Source organism: Anguilla rostrata, chromosome 12 (assembly GCF_018555375.3).
Source record: "Anguilla rostrata isolate EN2019 chromosome 12, ASM1855537v3, whole genome shotgun sequence".
NCBI classification, from domain to species: Eukaryota; Metazoa; Chordata; class Actinopteri; order Anguilliformes; family Anguillidae; genus Anguilla; species Anguilla rostrata.
The window spans coordinates 36,770,775-36,785,946 of NC_057944.1; the positions used below are offsets into that span (position 1 = coordinate 36,770,775).

Here is a 15,172-nt window from a genome sequence, read left to right on the forward strand (position 1 = left end):
ATTCTTTTCGGGTTGGTTCACCTCTTATGTTCAATCATACACAAATGGAACACACAGAGTTGGAGGGACGTCACTGTAACAACCGGATTTACGTAGGCTACAGGTTCTTGGCAAAATAACAGCGCACGCACGTACAGGGTGAATGTACTGATAACGGAGTTCTGTGTTATCGATTCTTTGTTGGGATAGGCAGTAGTGCTATGCTGACCTACTGCAGTGAGTTCACCAAGAGACAAACAGCTCAGGTTCAAGTACGGGAAAAACAGAAATTGGCGCGTCCGACGCCCGCGCGCGTTGACCGCACGCTTCTTTTATACCCAAATTGCGACCTATAAGGCAAATATGTGACAGAACAAAATCGCACATAATCCCTCTCGTTATTTCCCAGTCCAGTCCTGGGCTAAGTATCTCAACACTCAACACTAGAAAATCATTTATGACTAGCTGCCAGCCACCATTACAGTTAGCCACCCCACCTCATCCACTCCTTAAAAAACTGGCAACGACCCCGTTGCAAGTCCGTGACACTGCAATCCCCATCCTCACAAAGTCTCAGCCAGGCTGGCAGTTTTGAGCTGATGGGGTGCACTGGCAGCTCATGGCTGCTCTGGGGGCGGTGACTGCAGGTCAGGAAGCAGGGCCCCCCAAATACGGCGCCAAGCGATCCACATGCACAACCACCTCCCATCGACAAAGCTGCAGGCGGATACTATACACCACGTCAGACAGCTTCTGGAGGATGGTGCAGGGTCCTTCCCAGTCGCTGTCAAGATTTAGCGACCGGCCCTTCCAACGGCGAGGGTTGTACACCCTGACCACGCCCCCTGGCTGGAACACCCTACCAGTGCAGTGCAGTGCAAATCATAGTTGCGCTTCTGGCGCACACCTGCACTGCTCAGGTGCACTCTGGCCAGCTGGTGAAGACGGTCCAGGCCATCCTGTAGCTTGTGGACATACTCAGGGGCTGGCACGACGGACAGGTCAGCATCATGGGGCCTGCCGAACTCCAGGTCAGCTGGTGTCGGCAGCTTCCGCCCGAACAGCAATGCCACTGACGCGCAGTCGTGCTTATGGTCGTGCTGGCGAGGACTGAGCCAACTGGATGGCTAGCCTGAGGCTGAGCCCCTCGACCACCCCATCGCTTTGGGTGGTGCGCGTTTTCTTAGTGCCAAAGAGGCGGCAGACCATGGCAAAGTTAAAGGCACACTGAACCGGGAGAACGTTCCAGCCGCATAAGATGGCGACAATAAATTGTGTTCCCAATAACATTTTAGTGAATTTCTTGCTGGGCATAACTGAAATGTAGTGGAAGATAGATGGAGTAACTTCAATTGAAATATTGTAGCCTTGCAGCATTGTTCAGGAATGCATCACCACTATTGCGCTGGTTCTATAGTTGCATGAAATGCTTACTCGTGGACTAAAGTTTTGTGAGAAACGGCTTCCCTCTTGTTCAAAATGCAAGCATTCTAATATAGCAGGTCTCTTCCCTATGAAAATAAGGCCTAGATCTTTATGAAGTGACGTCATTTTCTAAGACATTAACTGCCAACTGTTACACTGGAAGTGTGTGACTTTGAAAACATGATGTGGTGAAAACATTTGCAAGACATTTGTTGTATCTATTATTTATCTGCATATTTATCAATTGTACCTCACATGACTTGACTGTACAAACTGTATGAGGTTCAAAATCCACTGCTCCACAAAGTAACTGTTTATTGATTTTTCTTCTTCTTCTTCTTCTTATTATTATTATTATTATTATTACAATCTTTTTATAATAATAATAATAATAATTATTATTATTATTATTATTGCTGCTACTGCATTTGTCTAACAGTATGTTTAGTGTCATTATTACTAACTCAGTTAAACCACAGGGTGGCACTCACTATCCTAGGAAAGGCAACTCTCAAAATTGTAATTCAGGCCTTAAGAGTTGGAGACTGCATGTAAAACTGCAATTTTAGCCTTTCACTTGGATTAAAGTCTTGTCAGATGGCCTCTGATTTAACAGGTAGTTTACACTAATAATATTGAATGTGTAGGGCTAATTAGATCAAGTTCCTCTTCAAAGTCAAGTGTTCATTCTATAATATGCTTGAAGAAAAAATACAATTTCAATGAGACATGTGCGCGTGTGTGTGTAGTGTATGTCTAAATATAAAACAATGTCTGATTTTTTAAGGGTAGATTTATAAATATTTTCTCATTTGTTCATCTTCTACTGCATTTTTGCAAGATTGTTACTGTTTATTTGAGTCTTATTTTTTATGTAAGGCAGAGTAGTAGTAAAGGCACATTGCCTAAACTGTTCCAGTGAGTAGCTTTCTGAACAGCTTCAGCATATGCTGATGATTGTATTATATGAGTAACCAATACAGTATCATATTTTCATAATTTTATTGAGTGAAAGGGTACACAGAGTAAAACAAATATATACAAGATATTCAAATTCTGGCAATCCCTTCAAGTGATTATATTACAATGCCCAGCTTTCAGATGTTACAGTTTGTTGTTAAAATGAGGCATAGCTGTAAGGACGCACACTTATACATCAACACTGAGCTGAATCAAAGTATTTTCCATTACTGTCATCAGCAGATGGCACTATTTCCTACAGTCTGGTGCTGGCAACTGATCGTCTGAAAAGCCGTTTCTTAAGGGAAAGAAGAAGTGCCCTGCACCCAGACATGAGATGCCGCTCGAAGTCACAGAAGTGCTGGTTTCGGATTTTGTGCTGCTGGAGAACCACAAAATGTTCATGGTCAATTGGGCCAATGAAGGCTACAGTTCCAGTTTTTATTTAGTTGAAAAAAAATCGAAATAGCCATTGAGTAATGTGTGTTTATATATACCGTTTCATTTCTCTTTCTCTGATAAACAATGTGTGACCATTTTATTGTAAGAGACTGAGATCTTGATATCAAGCTTGGCAGGGCTGTGCAGAGACCTTTTTGAGGGGCAGGCGCTCAGAGTAAGAAAAGGGCACCACAACCTAAAAAAAACTGTTTTACTACACCCAGTTATTGTACAGAATGTATTTCAAAATGAATTAATGACAATTAATGACGGCAACAATAATAATACCATTTTTTTTAAAAAAATCTAATAAAAGGGGCAGTTCAGGCACTTGGGGCAAAAGGGGCAGGTTCTTGGGCACCTGCAGCCACCCCAACTGTGCCTGTCTGAAGCTTAGGATACTAGCACACAGCTGGTGCACAGACTAGCTTACTTCAAAAACGAAACTCTTTGGACTTGAAAAATGCTGGTTGGAAGGTACAGGTTTTATGAACTGCAATTTTGAAATGTAGAAGGGGATCCTGGCTCATTTTTGTTTAAATGAAATTTATACAATAGAAAATGATTGGAACTAGAATATGCAAATCTTGTAATACACAGTAATTTAGGGTTGACATTTTATATCACCTCTTCATTAAAACTCATGCAAACTTATCAAATTTCTGCATTTTTGTTTAATCCTTTTTTGGGAGTACACATTCATTCTAAGCTGCTACGTTTCTCCAGAGAGCGGTACACCTTGCAGCTCATGTAATATTTCAGGGCAAGGCAAAACTTTTTATCCCGAAGGCCATAGATAAGGGGACTCAGGGCCCTTGAGATAATGGTTAAAGCAATGAAAACGAAGAATCTGATGGTCAGGTACAATTGTTGACTTTGCTTCTGAGCAGCAGCCAGTATAAAGGGGGACCACATTTCAGCCATGCACAGAATGAGCTGCAGGCCGTGAAACAGGAGCGTGCGTCGCCCCTTCGACACAGACTGCTTATTCTCTCCAGAGGCAGTCTGAGCTGCCAGCATGATCTTGGTGTAGCAGAACAGCAAGATCACCATAATAATACCAAAGATCACCTCATTTAAGATGACATGCATGGCATTGTGCCACTCAGTCAACAGCAAGATGTGGTACTGGCATGAAGTGGGCTTGGCAAAGTAGCCCGGTGGGGCCATAACAACGAGGATGGCGAGGTCCATCATGACTTTGACCGAGCTGCATGCCCAGACGACAGCGATGGCAGCCATAGTCTTGCCAGTGGTGGAGATGCTGGCATGTCTAAGCGGCATGCAGATGGCCACGTAGCGCTCCAGGCACATAGCAGTGATGGTGTAAGGCGTGTTTCTAATGGTGATCCCTATGAGAACGCAGAACACGATGCAGTAACTGACAGGTATAAGCACGTTGAAGTAGCCAAGCAGCACCACCAGGTCAGTGACCAGCAGGAGTACAGAGTCCACCAGCAGGGTGTGAGCAAACAGGATGTAGCGTGCGGTGCCCCGGAAAGCCTGCTTACTGAAGAAGGTGAAGAGCATGAAGATGTCGATGTAAATAAAGAACCACACCAGCATTTGCACTATGGCCGTCTTCACCCTCAACACCCTGGGGTCGCTATCAATTAGAATCAGGTTCCCACTGCTGCTGTTCTGATCCATGGCTCATACACCTGTAGGAAACAGGAGAGAAGTCCGAAAGGAGCAAATATTAATTGTGACTAACGCAGCACTTCTCACACTGAAATCAGCTCCTCATTGCTGCTGTCTGACTCATGGAAATGAAAAATATTTTATCACATAAATAATATTAATATCCATAATTCTTTCATCCAAAGAATGAAATGTTATTGGCAATTTTCCTGTGAAAGATGTTTCAAAGTAAAGATGTCTATGAATTGTCTATATAACAGAATATATTTTTACATTTTATTAGATCTTAGGTTAAAGATCTTGTATAATTGCGAACTGCAAAGAATTAAGTAATACAAGCTCCCAGTTTATAATAAGCATTTGTCAAACAGCATTCACTTTGTTATAGCTTCTGTTACAGTATGGCATGTTACCAAAAAAGACACGAATCATAGTCAATGTAGTAAAAAAATAATAATTTGGTATATAAAGCTCTGAAAAAGAAAGTTCACTCCTTTATTTTCCATTTTTGAATAGTGATTTATTATCTTTTAAATGTAAATGGAAAATTCATGCTGCACCAAAAAGTTTTATGCTCAGATTTCACAGTCATACCTATATTCACAACTACCAAATGGCCTCGATCAGCTCACATGTTCAACTTTATGGGTAAATAATTCAAACTTACTCTCTTATTAGAAGTGCAATATCAGAAAAGTACCAAAATAGTTGATGAAAAACATCCCAAAATTAATATCAATTGATATTAAATGCATTGCTTCCAAATGAACTGCAGCTTCGTCTTATGCCTGCATAACTTTTCAACAGCACATTCATTGGAAATGAGCAAAATGGATTCAAAGAGAAATAAAGGTTGTAATGAACAGCTATAATGCCAGCTAGTTCAAAATGACCTTGAATAATTCTGGACATCAGATCCTCAGCAAAATGACAGATGAGTCGAAAGCTTTTTCTTATATATAGAGGTGGGGCCTGATTCTCTTCCAGAAGGAACTGTTGAATATTACTGTATTGTTTACAAACGTCAACAGGCCCCTTGCGGATGTTTGTTACATGGGACCCAATCAAGAAATCTTGAAGTTGCTCGGCAAATTATACCAATGAGGCATTGTTAAACGCTTTCTGTTTTTTAAATTTTATTTATTTATTTATTTATTTTTTTGAAGAGACAGTTCCTATGGAGCTGCTATGTTCTTCTAAATGCAATAAACAATGTGTCCTTAATTGTGACACTCCAATGAATTTTTTGTTTCTTCAGAAATGTTTGAAAATGTATTAAATTTATATGTTCTTTTTCGTTATCAAAGCACCGGCCTTGGTCACGAGCACATTTCATGTCAATATCTGGCATCCAATCATGGAATCTTTTTAATTACCCAGCATACAGCTGAGGCCAAGGGAAATCATAGTTTCAGTTATACTTTGCAGATATGTAACCGAGCCCAATTTTTCCATGTCCCAAGTCAAGTCTTCGGATCAAAACTCACAGAAATAAATCAAATCCAAGTGAGAGAATATCTGCCTGCCTGGCTGACATCTGGACATGGATGGCCAGGCATCACCTGGAGCTCAATCTCAACAAGCCGGAGCTGCTGTTCATTCCTCACAAAACCTCCCTACAGCGACTGCCTCTCACTCTACAAATACTGTAGTAGATTCCAAACTATCAGCTGGGCCTCCCAGTTTTGTTTCATCAGCAAATTTGACTAATGTACTTTCTATGTCCCTGTCAAGGTCACTGATATAAATGAGGAAGAGCAGTGGTCTCAGCACCGATCCATGTGGGACTCCACTTCCAACAGTTCCCTGCTCAGATGATATCCCTCCTACTACGCTTTGTGTTCTACCCTGTAGCTACTTCCGAATCCACTCTAAAATACCTCCTCTAATTCCTACTATCTTCATTTTGCTAACAAGTCTCTCACGTCTTACAATATCAAATGCTTTTTGGAAATCAAAGTATATAATATTGGCTTGTCTTAAACTAAAAAGTCTGACCATAGAGGAGGCCTTGTTAATTTGCCAAAATATATCAATACTAACTGCAGTATGATTACTAGTCACAAGTGGCTCAATTACTTCTATGCTCGTGATCATTACTTAGCACCAGATCCAGAATTGATTTCCCTCTTGCAGGCTGACTGACATACTGCGCCAAAAAAGGTTATTTATAACATCTAAAAAAAATTTCCTCACTTTTTTCTTGTCCTGTCATCAATTACCAAATAATAGCAGGATAATGGAACTCACCCATAATCACCTTCTTGACAAGCCTGTTTTATGTTTCCAAAGAGAATTGAATTCACAGTACTGTCTGAAGTGGGCAGCGGGTAACACACGCCTACCGTAAGGACCTTGTCAGGTTCCCCTATGAACTTAATCCAAATACCCTCACTAGGCATGAACTGGTCAATTTCTGGATTTTCCTGCACATTAAAGTTTTATTTCACACAAAGTGTCATGGTTCTGTGTTCCCGTCTGTCCTTCCTTGTTGGGCCGCCAGATGGCGGTACTTCTGTTTTGTGTCCTGCTCCCCCTGTTTGATTGTATTATTGTTTTCAATTGTTCAATTATTGTTTTTTGGTTATCTCGTTTTCCCTTCCCTCTCTGTGGCCTGATTGTTCATTGTGCCCTCCTGTGTCTCGTCAGTGTCGTGTCTATTTAAGTTCCCTTCTTCCTTGACTCAGGTGCTGGATCCTTGGTTGTTTGTTTGTGTATGCCTCCGATCATGTTCCTGCCCCATGTGTTCCTGCCCAGGTTCTGTTTTCCACGTGCTTTTGGACTTTTGGATTTTCTGTGTTTCCTGTAATTTTGAAGTTTTTCTTTGTGTTGTTTGAGAGTTGCCCTGCGAGGCTTTTTGTTCCCTGCCTTAGTTCCTGTTTTGTTTAGTAAAGTCTTGTTCATCCCATTTTGGAGTTTTTTTTTTTCCCCTCACTCTGCGTTTGGGTCCTAACCCCCCACGTACCCTGACACAGAGCTACACCCCCACCACTCTTATTGGATCTATCCTCCCTAATTTGTACCCCTCCGTACTATATTCATCCCCATCCTCCTCCCCAAGCCATGTCTCTGTAATCCCAACTATATTACAGCCCTCACTATTCATAGCAGCCTCAAGTTCCAAAAATGAATGTTTTATACTTCTAGCATTTAAACAAAGACATTTCAGATTATTACTTCTATACATCCTCTCCCGTTCCCTCACCCCCCGCCATCCCAAGCCACCCTTACTACAATTTTGCTTTAAAAAGATTTAATTGATGCTCACACTATTATAAGAAGCCTTGACAGCTTCCATCCAGGCAGTCTGCACCTCCCTACCCCTTTCACTCTCTAAACTCCCTGGCCCAAGTCCCTAGGTTAAATAATCCGGTGCTACCCAAACTAAGCATATGCTGGCCCAGTGCAGCAGTACCCCTCTGGTTCAGGTGCACACTTCTACAGGTCACCCCTGTCCCAAAAGTAGCCCCAGTGCTCCATAAACTTGTAACCCTCTTTTCTACACCAGGTTTGTTACCATACGTTAAACCTCCAAATACAACTTTTCTTCCCTCTGCTTGCATGTGGTATTGATAGTACTCCAGAAAAAAACTACCATGGAGGTTCTGCTCCTAATCTTTTCTGCTAGCTCCACAAATTTGTCCTGCAGAACCTCAAACCCACCCTTACCAATGTCGTAGGTTCCTACGTGAACCATGACCACTGGATCCCTCCCTGCTCTGGCCAGTAGCTTGTCCGTACGCTCCAGGATATCTCCTACCTGGGCACCAGGCAGACAACACACCGTATGAGATTCATTTGCATGCGAACAGACTATGCCGTCAGCCCCCCTAATAAATGAGTCCCCCACCATCACAAACTCCCTTTTCTGGGATGACGTGCCCATCTGCCCAGTGGCTCGTTAGTCCTCCCACTCTCAGGGTCAAGAGCCAGATCCAATTTCTGCAAGGTCCGGGAACCGGTTGGACAGAACAGCCTCTGGAGATGTCACCCCTGTGTGCTGTGCACGCCCTTTTCTGCACGTGCGCCCTACTGTCAATCGACTGTCTCTCCCTGCCTGCTCTGAATTCTCCTCCATTCCCGGTTGTGGCATGAACACCAATTCCTTAAAGGGCAAGCTACTCAAGTTGCTGGAACTGTACCAATGGCAAACTGTGGAGTCCAGCGAGCTCAAGATCAACAATCTTGTTCTCAAGGTGCTCAACCAGTTGCCAACAGTGGCATCTCTTTCCGATCATCCTGAAACCCTCACACAGATTTGGCCACATTTTTTACCCCCTAACTATCACCCTATGCCTAGAGTCAGTTACTGCCGCCATGGAGGCACCAAGACCACAATTTAAAAATGCACGGGTGGCTCCGGACAACTAGCAGTAGAAACCGGAGAGAGGAAAATAAATAAATAACCGTCCATTTTTAACTGTCTAACGTTAAGCGTTGAATAAATAGCACGAAAAATAACTACCCGATGTGGATTCACTCAGGTTATAATCAACTAAGTTAGGTAGCTTTTCTAAATAGCAATGACTGAAAGAACCCTTGTACTAGGAATTTATATCTCAAAACAAAATCCAACCAAAATTTACCTGGAATCAAATTATAATACTCTACAGATAATATTAGCACGTAACCATGCCGAGACGGAGGCACCAGGATCGCAACTTAGAAACACATGGACGCTCTGGGAGACCAGCAGCAGAAATCGGAGAGGAAAAAATAAGGCATGTTTAACTATCTAACATTAAGTATTGAATAAATAAGACAAAAAAGAACTACCCAGTGCAGAATCACTTGGGATATAACCAACTAACTTTAGAATTTTACTAAATAGCCATGACTAAAGGAACCCCTGGACTAGGAAAATTTTTTATTTATATCTCAGAACAAAATACGATGAAAATTTATGCGAAATTAGATTACACTACAGCTAATGTTAGCACATGACTACAAGGGCAAACCCAGGGAATGCCTGGGAATCCAGTGAGCTAGCAGCCAGGGGAGAGGAGGGTCTTTTGAGCTCAGACCTCTTACAGAGGCAGGTGTTGTCCATAACCAGGGTTGCTTGACTGGGTGCTTTTATTTTTAAACTGGAGAACAACTGTGGCCGAGTGTGCTGGTATGATGCACCCCCCAGCAGCACCGCTTCCATGCTCCTGACTGTTGATTGTGTACTTCAACGTCATTTAGTTTATTGCACTGATGTGATGCATGGTTCACTGCCTAAAGTATTACACACAATAACTGTCACATGGTGGTGTGATAACCCCCCTGGGAGATGTGGTAGTTCTGGGTGTGCACCGTTGGTTGCCCCATGGAGAGGGAGAGAGAGAGAGCACACCCACACCAACATGAAATCAAATAAACGAACTTCTTCACCCTTACGGCCAAAGTAAAAACAGTGAAGTAAAACCACGAACTAAAACAAACGAAGTAAAACTGAGCGGCAGCTTTTCAGCTGCGGTTCACTTTCTCCAATCATGCGCTCCGACAAACAAAACTGAAACTCGCCCGCTCCTGGTCTCGGCCCCCCAACTGTGGAGAGGAACACACCTGTAAGCACCTGGGCTGATTAGCTAACGCGACCCAGGTGCGAGTGCTCTCTCCACCAGCTGGCGCAGCCTGCCTGCAAAATCATGTTTTAAAATTTTTTTATTTAAATCCCTTGGCAAAACAAAAAGCTGTCCTTCAAAATTTTAGTAGTTCACAAAAGGTTTATTTAAAAAGTCTAATGTAAGCTATACATTTGACAGTTCACTGTACTATACAGTTGTACATTTCACTTGACAGTTTACGGTACAAATGAAAACTACAGCATGAATTTTCATGTCACATTCTCTTCACCGCTGAATATAAATAACACTAATTTTCATAATAATTTTAGTTACATATTGCACTAAACTATTACACTAATTGGATCTGGGTCAGAAACTATTTTAAATAATTAAAGCTTTTATACGTCAGTAAAATTTCAGAAAATGACTTACAGTTTTAAAGTACACATTTATATTCACCAACATTTATTTTCACCAACACTTAACATGTTTCATGGGGATAACTCAGGGATCTTCAGCAGTGCTTGAAATTTCAATGTCATCTAAAGACTTGTTATTTCAAGCGCATATTTGAGACAGATGTATTCACAGTTACACATGCCAAAAAGGCCTTGCATAACGAATTAGTGTTATCATGGTGTTCACATATACTGAGTCATCTCTGAAGAGACTTTAAGCTGCTATATTGTGATTAAACCTGCAGGTGGTGTAATACATTAGAGCAAGGAAAAACTTTTTATCTCTGAGACCATATATTATTGAACTCAAAGCCCTGGAGACGATACCCAAGGCCACAAAATTGAAGTATCGTATAGTCAAATAGAGCTCTAAATTGTGCTCCAGTGCCATTTTCTCAGTGTAGGGGCCCAGCATGTCAGCTATGCACAGAATGAGCTGCAGGCCGTGGAGCAGGAGTGTGCGTCTCCCCTTTGACGCAGACTGCTTATTTTCTCCAGAGGCAGCCAGAGCCGCCAGCATGATTTTAAAAAAACAAAACAGAATGATGATCGCAATCACAGCTAAGTCCACTTGATACCAGACAGACCGCATGAAGCGATGCCACTGAGTCAGAATCATGATCTCATACTGGCACACGGTCAGCTTGGCAAAGTAGCCTGGCGGGGCCGTGACTATCAGGATAAAGACGTCCAGAACAGGGGTGAGGGAGCTGTAGGCTGAGATGACGATGATGACAGCCAGCGTCCTTCTAGGAGTGGCGATGTCAGCGTGCCTTAGCGGCATGCAGATGGCCACATAGCGCTCTAAGCACATAGCAGCGATGGTCAGTGGCGTGCATCTGCTAACAGTCTCCATGACAATGCAGAGCAGGATGCAGGAACCCACAGGACAGAGCAGATAGTTATACTTAAACAGCATAGTCAGTTCTGTGAGCAGCAGGTAGATTGAGTCCACCAGCAGGGTGTGAGCAAACAGGATGTAGCGTGCATTGCCCCGGAAAGCCTGCTTACTGAAGAAGGTGAAGAGCATGAAGATGTCGATGTAAATAAAGAACCAAACCAGCACTTGAGCTATGGCCATCTTAATCCTCAGCACCACGGGGTCACTAGTAATAAGTTGCAGCTCCTCACTGCTGCTGTTCTGATCCATGGGTCATACACCTGCAGGATACAGGAGAAAATTGGAAACGGGGGTTACAAAGGATAACATTAAGGATAACATATCTGTTGAGAGCATTTTCATGCAAATCCCAAAATGCTATTCACACCTGTTGAATCTTCCAAACTTAGCATTCTAATAAACCAATAAAAAAGCCTAATTAAAATGCAAAATAAATCTTTTTTTAGGAAGCAATAAAATAAATCCACATCCAGATGTGCTGTCAAAGAAGCGATAAAATGATATACATTTGTTTTCTCCAAAAGTATTAAAATATTGAGACTAATTTCACAACTCCACAGTTTACTACCACTTCTAAATGTTATTTCTGTGCACAGTACAATAAGAATTAAGCAATATATATATAAATTGTACATGGTCTGTGTACCTTGACTCTTTTAATGAAGCATTCTAACCCTCAGTAAAATTGCAACAGCTCACAGTGGTTTTTATAGTGTGGTGAGCATGGTTTCTGTCCAATGACTTTAGAGGGAGTTGTTTTGAATATTGCCATGCTGCAGACACACCCAACAACCAGGCCAAACTCATTCCATGATGTCAGTATACCATCCCATTGCATCCCAATTTTCCATTTACTACTGTCCAGGAATTTAAATCGTAAATCTGATTACACAGCACTGCATTGCAAGCGAAGGTTTTTAGAGAAAATAGATTTAGGCAAAGGGAATGTGTTAAATTTGCAAATCAAGTGCCAAGTTTAAAAATAAATAAATAAATAAATAATATACGTTAACTTTGTTTACCGTCTATACAGCAAAGATTGAAACCGTGCAGTGTTGGCCAAGTTATCGGGCTATGTGAAAAGTTTTCTTTTAAATCTTTAAGCCAGTTAAGTTAAGATAGTCATAGAGATAGGAACAAAAATACTTAGACCATTCTGTGTGGAATTCTCTCTTTTGTTAGTCCATTTTTCCTCACAGAGCGGAACAATAATTCGCGAAATGGTATCATATCGGTTGGAGAAATAGGAAGCCCGAAACTTTGATTGGCTGTTTACGGGCGTTGCCTGCGATAAGTTAAACTGTGGGCAATATTTTTCGGGCAACTTTGGTTGCTCGGTTGCCCAGTTGCTGGTATTTCTGCCTCCATTCATTTTGAATGAGAGGTGGCGGCCAGACCCGCAAGGCATGTTGGGATTGCCGGCGGCGCGGCGTTTTACAGTCATTTACAGCCTCTTGGCGAGAGGCGGGGAGGCCGCGGGGGAGATGGCAAAAATTCAACTTTGACCCCATCGCCGCGTCGCGGTAATGATCCGTCAAGTAAATTTTTCCTATTTTTTTCTAATTTTAGTTCCACATTCTATCGTTCCACAATGGAGGACCTAACTCGTAATTTCCGTATCGGGTTTCCCAACTTAATAAAATCACTTACAGAGACACTGATAAGTGTCTCCACGCAGCGTGGAGAAAAGTCTCTGAAATTGTCGGTGGCTCTGCTATGTAGTTATCTCCGTTACTATTAGTTATCACTGTCCTGTCTGAATAAAAATCATTTTTGTAACCTAGCTCTGAAAAATGTTAGCCTAGCTAGGTTGTCTAATGTCTAGCTAGTGAGTAACAACCAATAATAACAACAACAAAAAATTAATCCTAATGTATTTGTTGCTAGTTGTTCGTTTCTACCTAGCTAGCTAACCAGATATAACTTCGAAGGCATTAGCTGGCTAATTAGCCAGACAATGTTTTTGTTGTTGTTTGTTACTCACTAGCTAGACATTAGATAGCCCAGCTAGGCAGCTGACTAACATCTTTCAGATCTAGGTTACTGTAAAAATGATTTTTATTCAGACAGGACAATGAATATGAAACACGACATTAAACTCGGTCAACATTTAACGAACACAACTGTCTGTCAAAAATAGATGACACGCCCACAAACAGCCGATTGTGGGGAGGCGGCACGGCGCCAGGCGGCCGTAGCCGCGTATAGTAAAGGCAGGTCCACAGATGTGCCCTGGCTCCTGTAAGCCACTGCCTTGCAAATCTGAGGGCCAGTGGTTCAAGCGTTAAAAAGTGTTAAAAACCGCTCTCCTCCAGGAGTGTGCACTTCCCACACCCTTAGCCTATGTGACTGTTCACTAAAACCAGCTGCAGCTGGTCCTCAGTGAACGAAATGCAGCTGTCCCTCACTGCAGCACTCAGGCAGTCCCCATCAGTGAGACTGGGGGCTGTGCAGTACCTGCATTCCTGCGGACCTGTTTGCAGATGCAGGCAGCCAGATGGAATCTGTGGGGACACCCTGCCGCCAACCCGCCACACAGAGAAATACTGGAGCCCACAAATTTTGGGATGGATGGTCTTTTGATGGTGTGCTTAGTGGCAGGATTCTCAGACGTGTCGGTACAAAGCCACGCAATTTACAGCCAGATGTTTGCTGAATTGGTGTATGAGGCCTCACAATGAAGAAAAACCCAGAAAGAGGCCTTTTATACCCGCAGTCAGTGCAATTAAGGGTGCCGACTGCCACAATGAGACTGATTTTATACACAAGGCAGAATGTGTGAGAGACAGATTGAGGGCATTGTGTGTTTATTGATACATTTTTTTCTGAGCACCTTTGTCTGTATTCATTCTGAAATAACATTAGATAGCACAAAAAGTATTGTTTCTGAATTCCTTCCATTTTAGGCCTTGACATGAGATTGAAACACAGGTAGGTATGTGTAGCTACAGCACACTTCCAGCTCTGTAGACCTGTGTGTGCCATGCAAGGAGGGAGTTCTTGCCAGAAAGCTCCAGAGAGCCCCCACCCCCAGCCCCCCTCCCCACTCCCCACCACAGTGAAAACACAGACATTAAATATTAACAGACAACTCCTGTGATACGTGCCTAATTGCACCGTCTTGTTTGTTCTTTTGTTGAGAAAACAAGGATTCTCTGTGGAGTTGGAGCATGTTTTCTGTCCAATGACTATAGAGGGATTTGTTTTGAATATTGCCATGCTGCAGACACACCCAACACCCAGGCCTAATTGCGTGATGTCAGCATATCATCCCATTGCAGAATGTTTTCCATGAACCTTACTGCTGCTGTCTACTGTCCTATAATGTAGCTGCTTGGCCGCTGGAATCTGTGCTGGGAGTAATAAGTTTTAATAGATCCTGTTTGTTTGTAGATGGAGGAAGTGCTATCAGAAAGAAACCAGAAATGTGAAAAATTAGACAAGAGCAGGCCAGTAAACCAAAACATCCAGCAAGTGAGCAAAACAAATTAAAAAAAACTCTCTAGTGTGAAAATAAAGGTATTATACTCTATATTAAGGTTAATACAGAAGAACAAAAAACCTGGCACATGTCCTGAACGTGCCCTCATTTGAATGAATCTAAATTTTTCAATTGAGAACCCCCACCCTGACTTCAGTTTCCTAGCATTGCAAAAATAATCGTTAACCTTTCATGAGGGGTGTAGGCTACTGTGGTTGTGACATTTCCATTTGTCTCAGCAATTGTTTTTTTTTTTTTTTTTTTTTTGTGTATAGCAAAACGACAATGCTAAAAAGTAAATCTTGATCATCCTGTAAAATTCCAGATTAGGATA

General features: G+C 42.2%; 2 protein-coding genes across 6 annotated transcripts; both read right to left on the minus strand.

Moving 5' to 3' along the window:
• Positions 1 to 3,109: 3,109 nt before the first annotated feature.
• LOC135236443 (odorant receptor 131-2-like) lies at positions 3,110 to 11,602 on the minus strand. 2 transcript variants are annotated; one of them, XM_064302832.1, is made up of 2 exons: positions 11,468 to 11,602; positions 3,110 to 4,466 (listed from the first exon to the last, which is right to left on the minus strand). In XM_064302832.1, exon 2 carries the CDS (start codon positions 4,453 to 4,455, stop codon positions 3,505 to 3,507), a length of 951 nt encoding a protein of 316 aa, XP_064158902.1. In that variant the 5' UTR covers positions 4,456 to 4,466; positions 11,468 to 11,602; the 3' UTR covers positions 3,110 to 3,504. The 2 variants fall into 2 exon arrangements, with proteins under 2 accessions (XP_064158902.1, XP_064158903.1); XM_064302833.1 differs by lacking the exon at positions 11,468 to 11,602 and adding an exon at positions 5,114 to 5,538.
• Positions 10,138 to 12,788, minus strand: LOC135236444 (odorant receptor 131-2-like). Of its 4 annotated transcripts, none has more exons than XM_064302836.1 (2): positions 12,510 to 12,788; positions 10,138 to 11,617 (listed from the first exon to the last, which is right to left on the minus strand). In XM_064302836.1, the coding sequence occupies exon 2, from the start codon at positions 11,604 to 11,606 to the stop codon at positions 10,671 to 10,673; it is 936 nt and encodes a 311-aa protein (XP_064158906.1). In that variant the 5' UTR covers positions 11,607 to 11,617; positions 12,510 to 12,788; the 3' UTR covers positions 10,138 to 10,670. The 4 variants fall into 4 exon arrangements, with proteins under 4 accessions (XP_064158906.1, XP_064158907.1, XP_064158905.1 ...); XM_064302837.1 differs by having other exon boundaries at positions 12,504 to 12,788; XM_064302835.1 differs by having other exon boundaries at positions 12,004 to 12,788.
• Between the last annotated feature and the right edge of the window lie 2,384 nt (positions 12,789 to 15,172).

What these genes read in the sequence shown, in the direction of transcription:
- LOC135236443 (XM_064302832.1), bottom strand. Translation starts at nt 4,455, where the DNA reads ATGGATCAGAACAGCAGCAGTGGGAACCTGATTCTAATTGATAGCGAC.
- LOC135236444 (XM_064302836.1), bottom strand. Translation starts at nt 11,606, where the DNA reads ATGGATCAGAACAGCAGCAGTGAGGAGCTGCAACTTATTACTAGTGAC.